This window comes from Antedon bifida, chromosome 5 (assembly GCF_963402885.1).
Source record: "Antedon bifida chromosome 5, ecAntBifi1.1, whole genome shotgun sequence".
Lineage (NCBI taxonomy): Eukaryota > Metazoa > Echinodermata > Crinoidea > Comatulida > Antedonidae > Antedon > Antedon bifida.
In genome coordinates, this window is record NC_136230.1 from 18,617,880 (window position 1) to 18,635,772 (window position 17,893).

The 17,893-nt window shown below is 32.1% G+C and overlaps 1 protein-coding gene across 2 annotated transcripts in view; it reads left to right on the forward strand.

Moving 5' to 3' along the window:
* LOC144842633 (run domain Beclin-1-interacting and cysteine-rich domain-containing protein-like) overlaps window positions 1–17,893 on the forward strand; it is a 93,186-nt gene that overhangs the window by 71,867 nt on the left and 3,426 nt on the right. For both annotated transcript variants that reach the window (XM_078699112.1, XM_078699113.1), the window contains 6 exons: window positions 626–699; window positions 818–1,121; window positions 1,690–1,751; window positions 8,685–8,838; window positions 9,812–9,905; window positions 13,919–13,994. In XM_078699112.1, coding sequence (XP_078555238.1) covers window positions 626–699; window positions 818–1,121; window positions 1,690–1,751; window positions 8,685–8,838; window positions 9,812–9,905; window positions 13,919–13,994 — 764 coding nt within the window. The remainder of the gene's footprint in view (window positions 1–625; window positions 700–817; window positions 1,122–1,689; window positions 1,752–8,684; window positions 8,839–9,811; window positions 9,906–13,918; window positions 13,995–17,893) is intronic.

The following is a 17,893-nucleotide window of genomic DNA, read 5'->3' on the forward strand; positions in this document are numbered from 1 at the left end:
ATATTCGTTGTAATATACCATTTTGACTAAATGTAACCAGAAATGCTATTTTTCTTTACTAGTGACAATTGACTCCCACTGTGTTTACATCTCTCGGCGACGGCCGGTGAAAACGCGTCTCAGTTGTTATAACACTTTGTTATGCAGTCTTTTGTTTCTTGGCTTGTGGTCATGTCACGTGTCTCGTATGCATTAGGCTTTATGCATGCTGCGCCTCAGCTCTAGAAAGTACCTGCCTGTTATTAATCTATTTTTAGATTGGTTGTGGTTGATATTTTTAAGCGTCACGGATAAGGTTTTAAGCGTCACAGCCGACCGTAAAGCGTCACAGTAGAGAACCCAAACGTCACGGTACCGTGACGCTCCAAAGGCCTGGGGAGAACACTGTAAAGACCACAATAGCATTTCCTATTACATTTCGGCAAAATGTTCCATTACAATAAATATAAAATTCTGAGTATTTTGATACCAATATCTTGTTGATAGACCAAAGGGTTACGGAGATAGGGCAATTTGTGGGCCATTTTGAAATGTGGCTGTTACATGGAATTACATGAGGACACTGACTAATATATAAGGTGCCATTATATTTATACATTGACTGACAAGCTTTTTTTTTTTACAGACTCGTATCAGAGGCAATTCAGAGTGGGCACCACCCAGAGCCCAAATTGTGTTTAATATCCATAAGAATCAAAAGTATGTATGTCAAATTATTATTATTAGGGAATTATTTGTGAAGAACTAAGTTAATGTAATTTATTTTTAGAATTGATTGCTATAGTTAGAACACTAATTAATTCCTTATAATTTATAGGAGGAGAGATGTAATGAAAAGGCAGAATCAGCGCTGTGCAGGCTGTGGCATGAGAGTGGAAGTTGGTTATCAGAATCGTTTGCGTTACTGTCATTACCTCGGAAAATATTTTTGCCATTGTTGCCATAATAACTCTACTGCTGTTATTCCTGGTCACATTCTTGAAAAGTGGGACTTTCGTAAATTTAGTGTTTCAAATTTTTCATTTGAACTTCTTCGCAAGATGCACAATGATGCGCTATTTGATATGCAAGACAGGAATTCTTTTTTATATAGAAAATTGAATATATTGGACCAGTGCAGAGTAAGTAACCTCCAAATTATTTATTTATGTACAGTATGTATATTTGAAAAAAAATTAATTTCACTACAACAGATAGTCGTATCATCCTAAAGGCCAATTTACACAGACTAGTGTTAACAGTAAGTGGAAAACAAAAATATGGAATCTATGTCATTTCTTATGACCATTTACACAGAACGCGGAGCAGACAGGCAGTTGAGCGAAAATCCGCTCAGGATAGAAACAGATTCTATTTTGTCAATACTGCGCAGTAATTTTGGATTCTGGCCAATAAATGTGATCTATCACCAATTTTTTTGCATGCATCCGTCGATTCCAAGATGTTAACTTCTTATTCAGTCTAATTGGGAAATTCTTTAAGAAAATTAAAGGCACATTTTCGACTTTACAGTATATTTAAATCTGCTTTTTCAAAATATAGTAGAATCAGTCAAAAAATAAATATTATTTTAGACATGATTGAAACAATCCAAAAGTAGAAATTTGACCACACTGTTGTTATTGGTTACAACCAGTCAATGCCAGAAAAACTTAAATTCAACATAAAATTTTATTATTTTATTTTTAGGAATTACGATTACAACTTTACCACTTAAAAGACTTCATAAAAACATGCCGTGTTGGTCAAAGGTAAGTAATGTTGCAAAAAATAATGATTAAAGTTATTTTAGGCTTCACATAAACATTTCAAATAAGATTTATTGTATTTTATTTATTTATTTCTGTCTTTATTGTGAAGATACCTTCAGTATCATAACTGATATCACTGGTGGATCACAAACAAAATCAGACGTACAAGAGTAAAAACAATACTAGAATTTAATTTGTCACTATGACGAATTATAGGTGATCATTTTTATAATTTTACTGACATTAAATTTTAAAAACATACACGTACGTTAACATACGATTGATAAATGTATCCTATGACCTGATGCATTAAACGCTTTTATATAACACCTAAATAAATTCCTGTCATTTGATTGGACGATTGTGGGTCACATGGCGTGCAATAGTACGCATTGTTAAACGATCGTTTAATAGTACTTTTTGAAACATTTTTGTGTACGAAAAAAAAACGTTTCGCGGATGAAAAAAAATCTAGTATACAAATTACCCTATAATATGGCTCTGTACTGTGAAATACAACAGCGCCACCTGTCGTCGGGCCTCAGTTTCATTTCTCTTTTAAACATTTGTGTACGAAAAAAAAAACGTTTCGCGGATGAAAAAAAATCTACTATACAAATTACTGTAAAATACAACAGCGTCACCTGTCGTCTGGTCTCAGTTTCATTTGTAAACACCACCGTGAGATATGCAACAGCAGCAGATATTTGTGTACGATTTGGACATATATATGTACTAATTAAAAAAAAAAAAGGCATTTAAATTAGCTTTAGATCGTTTTTAGGATTTTGATTAATTAACGGGGACATCCCTACAAGACGTGGAATTGTTGGAAAAACCATAATTAGCCTAGATAAGTTCCAATTGTCTGTCGAAGTTTTGCCTTTCAGCCAAGCTAGTACTAGGCTACTAGGTCTAGCCTAAGATTGTTTGGTCGTTTGTTGACATAATTAACACTAAAGTAGGTGTGTTTATAAAATCCATATAAATTAATATAACATTTAATATAATATTAAAAACCAATGTTACTGTTTTTAATCAATGTGAATGAAATGTAGGCATTTGGCTAGGGCTACCTTACCTTATTTGATTCAAATGACAGGAATCTATTTAGATGTTATATAAAACAAATAATGAATGTTTTATTTGGTGAATTATTATTAACCTCATGCCATTATTTGTACCATTACACTCATAAACATTCATTATTTGTATAATAGTGCTGAGTTGTGCCTATTATATGCAATATAGAATATATACAGTATACCTATATATACAGTGTAGCATAGGTGAAAATATGGGACACACATCATGTTCTAATTTTTTGGTTTGATGAAATTATCAAAATAAACTTGAAGATGACAATTTCAAAAGATAATGAATTGAGCAAATAAATATAAGAATTGGAAGAGAATTTGGCACGTAGAAGCGCAATGCGCGCTCTTTGATTTTTGTATAATAACTTTGACTAAAGGAATGAAAAAACTACTTTTTAACTTCAACTGGCCATATGTTAACGTCACAACATCCAATAGGCTTGATTTTTATATGAATTCATATCTACATTTCATCAGCTTTCATAATAAATTATAATCATCAAGGTAACCTTCAATTCTGAAGAGCTGTAAGATATTCAAATTTACGGCGAAGGTGAAATTACATGACCTACGTTATTCAAGTTTTTATGCGTGATGACGTCATCAAAATAAAAAATAGTGGCAAGTGATAAGAAAGTCAATTAATTGAGCAATCACATACTAAAATTTGAGCGAAAATCGGGCACAAAATAACAGAGATGCGTTCTATTGAATGTGATAACCTACAAAAAAAGATAAAAAATCCTAATTTTTTAATTCAAGTGGCCATTTGATGACGTCACAACATGTTGACGTCAAATGTGTACATGAATTCATATCTACAACTCGATGGCTTCCAGAATTATTAAAAAAAATTGGAGGTCACCGTGCATTCTGAAGAATTATTTTCATTTAAAAATGCCTTATTTTTTACCATTTTCAGCACTTTTGTGCAATTAATGTGCGCATTTTGTCATTTTTAACCTGCTCGTATAGCGTTATTTTAAGTCGGAATGGATTTCGTAACTCTTCCCACCCCACTTCAGTAATTTCTGAGGGAAACAAATTATTAGGCCTTCTAATATATCTAATATATTTCATCAACTCATTTCTAGTAACAATATATACAATATTATAGTACAACATCTAATGAACGAACTCATTTTCATTGTTGTTCACGAGTCAATATCTGGGCTGTATCAAAGTTATAAAGACCAAAATATGAAGTTACTTGCTAGAGATAAGACACACTTGTAGTGTCAATTTGTACGAAACGTTTATCCAGAAAGATTTTGGCACAATCACGATGTATATCAAAATAGAGTACCAAAATCAATCGATAATTTCTCTAAATTGACACCCACGATTGTAGAGAACTTTTGATATGTTGGTAACTATAAAATTAACATTCTAAATATGTTAAGAAATTCTTGACCCATAACACTGGAACGAGATGAAACGATACAATTTACTGCTTATGGCCTATATCCATTTGAAATAATGTGCTGTCTGCTTGAAATAATTCGGTTTATGTACTAATTTAGATCAAAAAGGCATTTAAATTAACTTTAGATCGTTTTTAGGATTTCTATTAATTAATGGGAACATCTTTACAACACATGGAATCGTTGGAAAAACATAATTAGCCTAGATGAGTTCCAGTTGTCTGTCAAGGTTTCGTATTGCTATCTTCAACCTAGGCCTAGCTAGGCCTAATAGGCTAAGGCCTGTTAGTTATTAGCCTAGGCCTAGGCGGGTTAGCCTTGCTAGGCCTAGGATTGTTTGGTCGTTTGTTGACATATTTAACACTAACAATAGATGCATTTATAAAATCCATATAAATAATAATATTTAATATAATAATTTTTAAAAACCAAATGTTACCAAGTGAATTCAATTGTAGGCCTTGGCTAGGCCTACCTTTTATTTGATTCAAATGACAGGAATCTATTTAGATGTTATATAAAACAAATAATGAATGTTTTATATTTGTGTAATGGTACAAACAATGGCATTTGGTGAATGATGAAAGGTTACGGTAGTTGCTGTCACCTCGTTGATGTATAACCTTTCATCATTCACCTCATGCCATTATTTGTACCATACACTCATAAACATTCATTATTGTATAATAATGTACAGCGGAAGTTGAGCGTTACTTTTGCCAACAAGACAAAGCACGAAACATTGCCAACAAATACAAAAGCAGCGCGGAACATCTGAAATGATGTATAATTTCTTACATTGACAAACATGAAAACACAAATATATTTGATTCATAACTTTTTAACATTTCCATGGCATAACCAAAGTCATTTTCCAGGATCGGACCTGGAATAAGGGCCTTAAAAAAACTGAATTTTTATATGTAATTGTAAGGCCACCATTTCCATAACTTTTCAAAACTCATCGACCCCTCTGCTAGTAATTAATAAATGAAGATATCGCCCAATTATTAGGAAAAAAAGAATAAAACGGCCAAAGAATACAGACAATTTTAATTTAGGTTTCGATTCGTAATTACTATGGTAAGTTGTTTCCATCTCCATGTTAATACCAAGGCACTTTTCAATTACAAATTCTGGCCTAGTCTTCTTGCAAGGTCGTTACAGCTCCAGTTACAAAAGGTGATGCAAAGTGTCAATCAGTGAACAGCCCACTGGTAGGATAGTCCTTGAAACCATCCGTAAAACACATTATTCACACACATAAGTCATATGCCACTAAATTTTATTATAAATTAACATTCTAACTTGCTGAGAACTTTAAAAAGTGAGAAATGGACATTTAATAGGCATTAAGAATACAGTTTACATAAATTTGGCATCCATTTTGGACGGCATCATGGATCATGGATAAGCGTGGCTCCCAAGGTTATTTTAAATAATATGGTATTTGGATGGCAATTCCGAGTTGAAAATACCATTGAGATGACAGGAAAGAATAGCAGTTTTGTCCTAGTTTGGACCAGTCTAACCTTTGACATAAACTTTTGAGTGTTTCTATTGTAATTCCTGTAATTTCGTACCAAATTGCGTATCAAAATATGTCATTAAGGGTATGTTCAGACTCACAGCGTTAAGGTGCTGTTATGTAAGCGGCGTACATATTTTTGTGTCTGAACTAGGCCGCGGATTAGCGTTAGGGAGCTGTTGCACCGCGCCAGTGGCGTTAATAACCCTAGCAGCAGATAAGGCTAATCCAGTAACGCATCAGTGATTTTAACCTTAACCAAGACACGACCACGATTAACAGACAGCAACTACATACATGTACCCTAGTATATGACAGTGAAGTAGCTATGTCCAAATGTATTTTCAGGTTTTCAATTTTAAAGAACAGTAAAGTTGTCGTCAGTGATATGATATTTTCATAAATTAAATCAATCAGATTATTGTCCTTGTAATAATTACGTTAAGTTATTTTGATATAAAATGCAATTCTACAAGTAGTAAGAACAAATCAGTATATTTGAAGGTAACATTATATAAATAAAAATTTAAAAAAACAATTTTGCGATGTAAACTTTCATGCATTGTCATGAATGTATACATATAGTTCTATCTGCTTTGACCTGATCTGAGTGTTTTAACGCCACGGATTACCTTAACGCTGTGAGTCTGAACATACCCTATTCTATTTTTACTAAAATATAATTATTGAAAAATTGTATTTTTTGATTAAAATTTAAAAATATTACAATTTTCACGCAAAAACTATACCATGTTTGCATGTAAACGTATCATGTTTGCTACCATTAGATAGATAATTTAAATTGCTATTATATACTGTAAAGCCCAAAATGCGATTGATGAACAACGAGCACGAAAATAGCGAAATTCCCAACGATGTTGTTTACTGTCAATCAGGCTTAGTTAGCTAGGCCTTGCTAGAGGCTTAAAATATGGACAAAATAGATTTAAAATAGTTACGATAAACTTCTAATTGTGTATTCTTTGAAACATTTACGAACCCTGATTATTATTTATATTGTTTGTTTAGGTGTAATTAAAACATTAAAATAAATTGCAACCGACCGAATATGCTAGCTAAGCCTAGGCTGCCTCGCTCAAAACAATGATGAAATTCCTCCTCACAGCGATCGACACGTGAGGCGCTGCCTATGGGCGGCCATTAGGGCCAAAATAGACAAACGTTGCCGTACGAACAATTCCGCTCCCGCTCCCGTAACACATTGCCATAATTATGAACAAATTGCCGTATGGTTAAATTGGTGTAAGGACAAACATTGGCGTAAGGACAAAAATTGCCGTAAGGACAAAAATTGCCGAAAGAACAAAATTGCCGAAAGGAAAAAAATTGGCGTAAGGACAAATCGGCGTACAGTCTAACTAAATATAAACGTTGAGGGCAGCATAGTATTTTAAAACCACGTGACTGAAACCACTCTGTGTCCAGTCCTGCTGGGGAATAAAAACATAATCATGGAAGGCTTGTGTCAAGCTAGCCAGCAATAGGCCAGCCCACTTTTATTTTTTCCAGCCAACAATAATTATGAAACGCCGTTTGTGTATTTTTTACATTTTCAGTGTTACTTATGGTTTTTATGGTATTAGAAATTAAATATTTGTGAGAAAACGGCGGATTGCTCCTGGGAGTCACTTGGTGGGATTGTACTAGGGTACTTTCTTAGTCGTCCAGTATAAGTCCGTACGGCAATATTTGTTTGTCACTCGAGGAATTATGTCTTTAACGCCATTAGTTTGCCTTACGGGAGCGGAATTGTTCGTACAGCAACGTTTGTCTATTTTGGCCCTAATGGCCGCCCATACTGCCGTGGGAGGATTGATCGCTAAAATAATTGTTCGAATTGGAATAAAAAAGCTTACAACATTTCTTAGGTAATTTTTATGAAATGTATAGTGTATTGCTTGACGAATCCTTTGTCCATTAAATAAAATAATAAGTTGTAATGTGTTCATTAAGTAATTATTCTACGTGCATAAGCCTAGCTTGTGGTGCAGCAAACGCCAAAAATACCATCACCATGCTCTCCACAACCACCATCTGGCCGGTGTTGCGTCCGTTCGTTGTTTAATAATTTGGTAGAGTACATTAATTATGGGAGTGTTAACTATTTAAGAGCCTATTAAACAAGTGCGTCACAGACAGTATCCAAAACATTTATTTATTTACATCCCTAAATTTACAATCACGTATTCTGTAAATTTACTCTTGACACTATTCAATTGTTGTTTTTGACGTTCATCGCGGAGGCGAAATACATTCGCCAATTTGGTGCAACAAATTACACAAGAAAATCAAATCAAGAAAATAAAAGGTCGCGAAATAGTTGAAAATGTAAAATCATGAAAATTTATAGGGCCACGAAAATGTTGGGCTTTACATTACTTTATTTGGTAAACCAGTCATAACTTATATCTAAAAAAGTTATATAATACCAAATTTGACCTCTAATGACCCCTAAATTATATGTTCCACTAACCAGATTTTGGTAAATTTTGAAAAGACCTTAGGTACTGAATCAGATAAAGGCTTAACCAATGACCACATTTACCTGCATGAATGTCAATAGAATCAACTAGATCATGTAAACATATTAATACTAGACAAACCTTAAGTGTCATTAAGTTGATCCTCACCATTTGTAATTTCTGTGTTTAAATCAAACTTCAAATTAGTTCAAAAAGAAGAATCCAGTTCATATATCATATAAGCAATAACATGTTCGGCTTTATTTGCTTGCCTTCTCAGCAGAGTCTTTTTGCAGATTTGCTGTATTGAACAATATAAATGCTAAAAATAGAAAAAATCTGTATTTGTACTCTTGCGGTATTTTGTTTACAATTCTTTCTGTTATATATATTTTCCATAGTTTGTTGCCAACTCTTCAGCAGTACCCCCAGCACCTGTATACAGATATTCATTTGTACTCTATACATGATCTGTTGAAGGTAAAGACTGGAGAGTTAGCAGATGAGTTACACGTTTTAGTAGAGGACATAAAACACCATGTACAACAGTGTCAGGTAAGTATTTTATGAATTAAAATCTAATAAATGGAAAGAATGTTATCCCCCGAAACATGAAAAATAAAGATGAATAAAATCAAACTTTGATTATAATCATCATCGCATAAAAGACTAAAAGCCTATATATGTGCCAGTTCTGTATATATCCATATATCCAATATACAGACAGATATAATATATATAGCCCCATATCAAGCAGAAGGTTCCGTGTCTCAGTTGGGGTGACTTTTTCTCATTCTCCCAGATTTCCTCATCTTTATCATTTCAAATTAATTAATTAATTAAATTTCAGTATGTCACCGGGTGGTTTAGAATTAATGTTCTATGCCTGATGTGCTTATATATATAAAAGTATCTCTTTGGAGATCCTGCTTCTTGAATAAAATACAGAAAGATGATGGCGTATCAATTTGTTCTCTTGTGTGCATGTGTACAATTGAGGGACTAGTGCTGTTCCGCCATACCACGCCACAGGTTAAAAAAAAAATAAAAAGTTTATTAATTCTAAATAATCCAGATATGCCAGAACCAATTGGATCAAGTTTAAATATATTTGTATAAGATATACACATTAGGCATGTTGTTAATTAGTTGGTTTATTATTTCAAATACTGTGGTATTATAATGATTACTTGTATTATTCTGCATTAATCTGAGTACAGTACTGTATAACCTTATGTATAAATATATTTTAAAAAAAAAATATTTCTATTATTCATTCCATACATATTTATGTTTAACATAGAAGTTAAATTGCAAAATCCATTATTATTTAACAATGCAGTAGATAGCTAAGGTATAACACCCATGCTACTCGTACGTTTATTCTTCTGTGGCAGTGGCGGGCCGGTTACATAGCTACTGCATAAAGTCTGGATTAAGTCATTGAACACAACAAGTTATGTTGTATCTTGTCTAATTGTTGTCCTTTTATTTTTTTAACCTACCATTCTATATTAATATTTTTTAGCTCTGTCAGGCACGTGGATTTATCTGTGAACTGTGTAACAATGAGTCTGATATTATATTTCCATTTGAACTTAATAAAACTCATCAGTGTCAAGGTTGGTTTACTTTTTTATAATAGAATTTCAAACCAAAATGCATGAGGGGTTGGCAAGGGGAGGGGAAGGTTCCACGCCATAATAATAGAACGTTCGTCGATTGTCAAATTAATAATATAAGAATGAAGTTATAGAAAAGTATATTATAATATCCTCTACTGTACAAATCATTCAGACTAAGTAAACTCTTTTCTTTAAACAGAATCTCGTATTGAAACTATACAGTGTGTACTTGCTTATTCCATTATCTACTTCAATTCAATTCAATTCAATTTCTTAATTGCTACAAATGCCATCAAGGGCCAATATCCGCTTTGGCTAAATGATATTTTTGTCCTTTTACAAATTTTGCTGTATTTTGGTGCATTTGCAGTTCTCGATAACTAACAGACATAGAAATAAAATTATTGTGCCAAAGTACTCTCGATATGCATTTTCACGCTGCTGCTTTAGCCAGCTACGTCCCAAGAGGACCACTCATTCAGAAGCTGAAAGCAAGCAGCAGTTATAGTTCTAGAGGCCAACATTTTTGGTTTTTGTAAACTAGGACAGGTCATGCTAAAATTACAAATCCCAAAGCACGTTTGGGAGAAGAGAGTCCATGAAAAAATTTGCTGATATTATTATAGATGTATGTAGACAGTAATCTGTAAAATCTTGTTCAATAAATAATGAATTCTTGCTGTTAACATAGGCCAGTATCTATGTATAAATTTACGTAAGGGAAAAATTCCGTAAATCGCGCATTATTTCTAGAATGTTTACTCGATGGTATATAAAGTTGATTCATACTTTCGGTACTGATTTTAACCACCTGATGTAACCCTGTTTACTAATTAAATTGAGTTCGATAATTAGTTATTGACAATTAAAACGAATTTAGGTTCATCGATTTGCCCCAAATAGGGGTGTTTTCCGATCGTGGTATACACTGTCTAATGCATGTCCATCTTGAAAAATACCTGCATACAATAATACGAGGATACTTCGCATTTTCCTATCTCCTCCTACGATAATTGTTTTTAATGTTGTTTAATGTTGAAGATAGGCCGATTTTCTTTAAAAAATGCTATTTTGATAGATTTAATATACGTTTATACAAATGTGTTGATTTGCAATGAATGGAACATTCCAAATTATTTGGTTTAACCATGCATGCATACCTCCATGGTTTAACACAAGTAGGTAAATTTATGGGCCTTTGGAGAATAAACATAAATAGTATTGTAATGCTATACAATACTGTAAATAGGTATTAACCACTTTTGATCGCCATTTGAATTGCAAATTTCTTATTGTGTGTGTTGGTACTGTTAGATATAATAATAAACTTTATTACTGTGAGTGTGGGTAGCCCCTACTTTTAGATTATAAACACATAATAATATTATACAGATATTGCCTGCTTAGAGGTGAAATATAAGATTTGACATCCCCGAGGGAATGATATTATGTTCGAGGGAATATATATATCCCGAAGCGGCAGCTGAGGGATATATAATTCCCCGAGAACATAATATCATCCCGAGGGGATGTTAAATCTTATATTTTGCCGATATAAAAGGCGATATCTGTTATATTATATAGCCAAGAACAAGTCTGCTGGGTTGGGTGAAGCTAGGCTAGGCCTCCTATTCAGTATAGTATTTGTATTGTATGTAAACAAGCCTCCTGCCTAGACACCTTACCTTGCGAAGAATAATATACAGATAATTACTAATTAATGATTCCTTGGCAATAAAATATTCACTTAGGCCTAGGTCGTTTAAATTAACAGAAGAATTTCCATCAATAAGCCTATTAATAATAATATTATAATCAGGTAGGCCGAATAAACAATTCATCGTCTTCTCTTCGAGGAGCCGAATCACCGGATGTTCAGCGCGTACTAGTTACTAGGTTACTACCGTGAGTATTGACCAATCACAAACGGTGTTTCATCACATTTAGGGAAGACTAATAACAAATGAGGGCGCTATGTATGCATAGTTTAAATAGTTTAGATGAATAATTTCTTGAAGCAACTTCCGTGGCGCAGCGGCGGAAGCGTTGTCTTGCGATGGAGTGACAATTCCACCCGAGTTCAAATCCAGTAGATGACTTTTGTTTATTTATCGGCGAACGCGAGTGTTGCCACACGAAAATTACACAGTCAATATCATCAAACTCGAGAATGTATATGATTAATGACAGGGGACACGATAATTACGCGAAAATTACTCAGTCAATATCATCGTTCTCGAGGATATATACGATTTACGATCCTCGCAGCGATAGTCATGTGACGCAGTTTCAACCAATCACGTTCACGTATTTACATAGGCTATGTAATATAATACTTTATTACTGACAGTTGCTTCTCAATGTTTGTATTAATTAATGATTGAAAAAAATATAAACGTCGTAGTGGTGTATCATTACATGTACTTTACTATTTCAATCGACAATGAAAGTGACAGTTTTAACAAAGTATTAAATCAGAAATGTTTTACTCTATTTAGTAGTATATTATTTATAGGACTATAAAAAAAAAATTCGTTACTGAGTGGATAATAAAGAAATATAAAGAATAATTTAATATAAAGAATATATTTAAAAATTGTTCCTCTTTGTACCTATCCTCATCCTCATCCCTCAACCCTAATGTTAGATACAAAACACAAATTGGGTTTGTTTAAAGATGTATTGTCCCTGTGACTAATTCCAAAAAAATAAAAAATAAAAGATTTCGAAAAAAGGTGGGTCATTTTGAAGTATCATAATAGTTATTAACTATCACCAAAAATTTTTCGGAAAAAAAATCATTTAACTGAAATACATATCTCATAATGCAACACGCTTGTATTGGCTACTCTGTATGCATAATCATAAAACTTCCTCACGATCTGTGTGAAAATACCTTCTCAACCGTGACGAGTTGTAAACAATCCTAATTAGCATCATGCATAATGCATACTCGTGGTTTAAAATCTTTGTTTACTTTCGCTCGCAAACGATTTTCCATCTAGTTATAATAATTCACTGTCAAATAATCAAAACATTATTTCTGGTATTTACAATGAATCCCATTTGACTGTCAATCTAGACCGATATTATAATACTGTAATTCGCTGTCAGATAATCATTGAATTATTATAAAAAAAGTACACATAGTAAAGTTTTGTTTGTAATAGGATACTTCACACTTGAAGTATCTAGGCTTGATGAAGTGACCCCTAGACTTGACCTTAGCAAAAAATAAACTAAAGTGACAGAAATTGAGTCTGTTTCATATTAAAGTATGAATTCTTGTTGTATTTTACTTCAAATACAAAAGTTATTCACTTCTGTAACAAAAAAATATTTATTCACAAGAAACGTTTAATTATAACCCAAAAACCATTGTCTGACAGACAATTTAAGTATTTTTTGCTTTAAATTACATTTTTTCGGGTAAATAATTGTTTGGTTAACGTAAATAACTATTATGTGACACTAAAATGACACATTCAAAAACAAATTTGAAATAAAAAATATTTTTCAGGGGGACAATTGTAGTTTCTTGTGAAAAATGACCGGGAGTAGGACTTTTGACCTATGACCTCACTTTTAAAGATGTCATTTTCTCAAAACCAGTTGTCATAGAAACCTGGTTTTAGTCTCACAAGCAATCCGGACCAGGACCACTTTTTTTTATTTTACTTAGGCTGTACGTCCATTGAAATATAAAAAATATCCACAAAAAAAAAAAAGGTCCACAGTAGGATTTGAACCATGGATCTCAACAATTAGCCTAATCACATGTAGCACTAAGACACAAAAATAAAAAATATATATTTTCCGGAGACGGAAGATGCACTCACAGAGTTGTTGTTGACTGTTAATAGCTTCTGCTGAAATGTAAAATAACAGTTAATTTAAAACAATAACAAATAACAATTTACACACAGACTGCATTGATTTTAAAGTTAAATCATTACCCAAAATTACTTTGAATGGTAATGAACATTTAAATGTATTATTCTTCATTTTAGAATGCTGGGCATGTTATCATGTAGTATGTTTTCAAACAACCAAAGATTGTAAAAAATGTGAGCGGATAAAGGCAAGGTAAGATTAGTATAATAATGCATACTATATCATATATAATGATGCATACTAAAGATTCATAGAGAAACAAATTTTGTGTACCCTAGATATTACTGGATTTTTACTAACAAATGTTTTACTTCAAAACATTTCTTGACGTTATTGAATGTACAGTAATACACAAGAATACGAAAGGTATGACAGGGAAATAAGTTATGAAACACCATAGATCCTCTGACGTATTTGTATGGATTGATAAATTACACAATGTGAACACAACAAAATTACATGAATTACGTTTTATACAATTCCTCTAAGAAATGCAATTTGTTAAATTGAAAGTGCAGTAAAATTTGAACTATTACAGTGAAACAAATTCTCTGTGCCTATTGGTCAAATAACAAAATAGGCATTGTTTATACAGGATTGGTTGGTTGACCATACATATTGTGGACATAAATCAGATTCCAAATAGACTGGACTGTACAAACATGGTTTCCCAATTTGTAGAAAAATGATGCCAGATTTAGGGTAAAAGGATTCCAGATATTAAATCAAATTATGCCAGATTTGTTAGCATCCTGATATCCAGATAGAACAAAATTATGCCAGATTTGGCCATGTGATTCAAAATGACCAATCCAAAAGAATAATGCAGTCAAATCTCTCAATACCAAACTATTTGAAAACCAGAAACTCTATACCAAAAGGTCCCAAATTCATTTTTATCATCAAAACTACATTCCGATTACCATAATTTTGGATTTTTCATTTTGGATGACATGACAAATATTTGCCGCGATGTTCTGAGGTTTTGTTTAAGTGCATACATGGAGGAAATCAATAAATAGTTTGACTTATAATTGTATAATACTTATACATAAATTGTATACAAAATATTAAAACATTTCTGAATTCATCGTTTGTCGGGTTATGGCCCGCCTATAAAATATATATGAAAATTAAGCAAATTTATTAGTTATCTGCACTTTGGCGGATAACTCCTTGTAATTGTATGAGATCATCTTCTTTCTTTTTTTTCTGTATTATTCTTCTTTCATTACACCCTTTTTTGTGCATACATCTCTAAAACGTCTAAACACAATATTTCATAACTTTGTAAACATATCGACATTTACATGAATTGTGCACCTCCAATTTTTAAATGATGTCACAGTTGCAGCAACATGACTTACGCACGATTTTATGGATTTTATTGATTCATCATAGATTAAAAACCAAATATCATTTTTTATTGACACTTGCTGAGAATTTAATTCATATCAAGTGTCAACTTTGTGTGGAGTGAAAATGGCGTGTTTCACACAAAGTTAAGCGCGCACACGCGTTTAAAATCATTTCAAATCAACTTTCTATACGTTTCAGGTCCTTTTGAGCATTTTAAAATGTTCATATTTTTTGTGTGTTTCGCGCGCATGCTTGCGGACAACTCGTACACTCATAGTTTTTGCAATTAATTTTTGTTCATCTTCATTCATTTTATGAACTTTAATTGCAGAATAACGATGCATGTGCACGTTAAACTTTAAAAACTGTGCTCATAAAAATTGCTAATTCAATGCAAATTTATGAAAAATATGCCTATGAATGGTGACCCACCATTTTTTCAAATTATTATGAAAGCTAATGAGTAGTAGATATGAATTAATGTAATATTGTTACTTGACAACTGTTCTGACGTCAACATATGGCCACTCAAATGGAAAAAATAGGATTTTTGTCTATTTCGTCATAGTTTATCATATTCAAAATAGCGCGTCTTGCTTATCTCGTTCTGTACATTTCAGTTTCAATTATTGATTAATTTTTGGATACAATTAATCATGGTTGGTTCATCAAAGGCTCCACTTTTTGGTTATCCGCACTTGGCGGATAATCCCTTGTATTTGTCAGGATCTTTTTTTTTCCTTCATCTTTCTTGTTTTTCTTTCTTCCACAAATGTTGTTGCACGCATATCTCTCATTCTATCACCGGTTAAATCTAAAAATCAAAACTAGACCACATTGTAATTACAGATAATTACATTACATCATTTATTTTGGACACTGTTTGTGTCCGTAAGCAGCTGTAGTTTTAGTTTCTATAGTTCTATAACTTAATTCATATTCATATTTTATCATTAAAATGTTTTAATCTGCCGACTGATTGACATACTTCAACATGCACCTCTCATGCACGTTGTCACTTTCATATCCAGTATTGCGCTTTTATACAGACCGGATTATTACAGAAGTACAAATAGCTAACAAATCTCCCACACAAAAAAATTGTAAAAATAATATCAAAACCATTGAATTAAAAATAAAATGTAAATGAATAAAAATGAACAAACACAAACAAAAATGATTCCAAATGGTTTTATATATTGTTGAACATGAAAACAACTTAACAATTTGTGTTTCCACAGCAATGTATTTTTTTTATGTTAAACTTCGTAATTTCATCAATGCTACACACTGTATACAACATATATAGTGTATTCTGTAAATACTGTGAAGTAATATGCTGTATGACACAAAACAGGTACAATTCAGCACTGTAAACATATTTAAGAGACATTGTCTGTAAAAATCAAAGATTTGGTGGCAGATGTAAAAAAATTGATTTCTCTCAAATTTTTACCATGAATAGACATTTCAATAAAAAGCATATCTACAACATTCATTTTAATTTTTACCCTCCGTTGCCATGACAATGGTCAATTATCCAAATTTTGATGTTTTTGCCATTTTTCACAGATTTTCTATAGTGAAAAAGTATAAACTTGTATACTTATTTTAACCAAAAATACTTACAGTATACAGTTTTTGTTTATAGCAGTGTAAACAACATGTATTGAGTTTCATTTAATGTAGAAAAAAAAAATTTACAAAATGGAGTTTGGTTGATACCATTATTTTAAAAAGGGGTGTTTTTAACAAATATTTTTTTTATAAAAGTATACCTCATAAACGTACCTATAACTTCCAAAGTGGTGTTTTTATATCAATGAGGTTTTGTAATTTGATAGTCAATAGGTTTGTCAACAATAATCATGAAAAAAACACTGGGGTAAATTTCGTACATAGGTTTTGTGTTGCCAGGAAAATACGAAAAATACAAAAAAATACAAACAAAATATCAACAAACAAAACACATGAAACACAATTTAAATATGGCTAATCCAATAATAAAATGTGTATGTGGCTTGTCATAATGCTACTTGAGTCATACGATACGATATACTTGAGTTAGATAAAATAGGAGAATGTGTTGCCAGGTTTATTTCAATTAATTGCCAGAAAAACAGTATTTTGCATTGAAATATTTAGTTGATGGGAAATAATGTTAAACTTTGAAATAATTGCGTCAATGGTTTTTATAAATTTTTACATCTATTTTGTGTAAAGAGATACAGAAAGACCTCCCAAAAAATCTGACCTTGTAAATAGGTCATTTGAGGTCAAAAGGGGTCAGAATGCAAAACAGGACAGGTCCCCACTTTACTACAACTATTAATGTTTGATCAAAATTTACAAGATAGTTATATAAATTCTCAACAATTTTCATTTTTTACCTATAGTGTTACCTTAGCAACCATTTCTATGTGTAACTAAGGAAAGTAATTTTTAAAAAAAACGTAAAAAATGGCGTTTTTATGAATACAAGGAATTGATTGCATTTGTAATTTTTCTCAATTTTACTTCTACTGCATTCTAATAATCTTAAAGTGATGACAAACTTGACCTTGTAAATTCATTCATTTTGAGGTCAAATGAGGTCAACATATTATCATAGTAACTGTTTCTATGCGAAAATATTTTTAAAATAGGGGGTTTTTCATAAATACAAAACATTTTTTCTACATAGTTTTACATTTCTACTTTTTGCCAAATTTACTTTAAATACTGAATCCTAA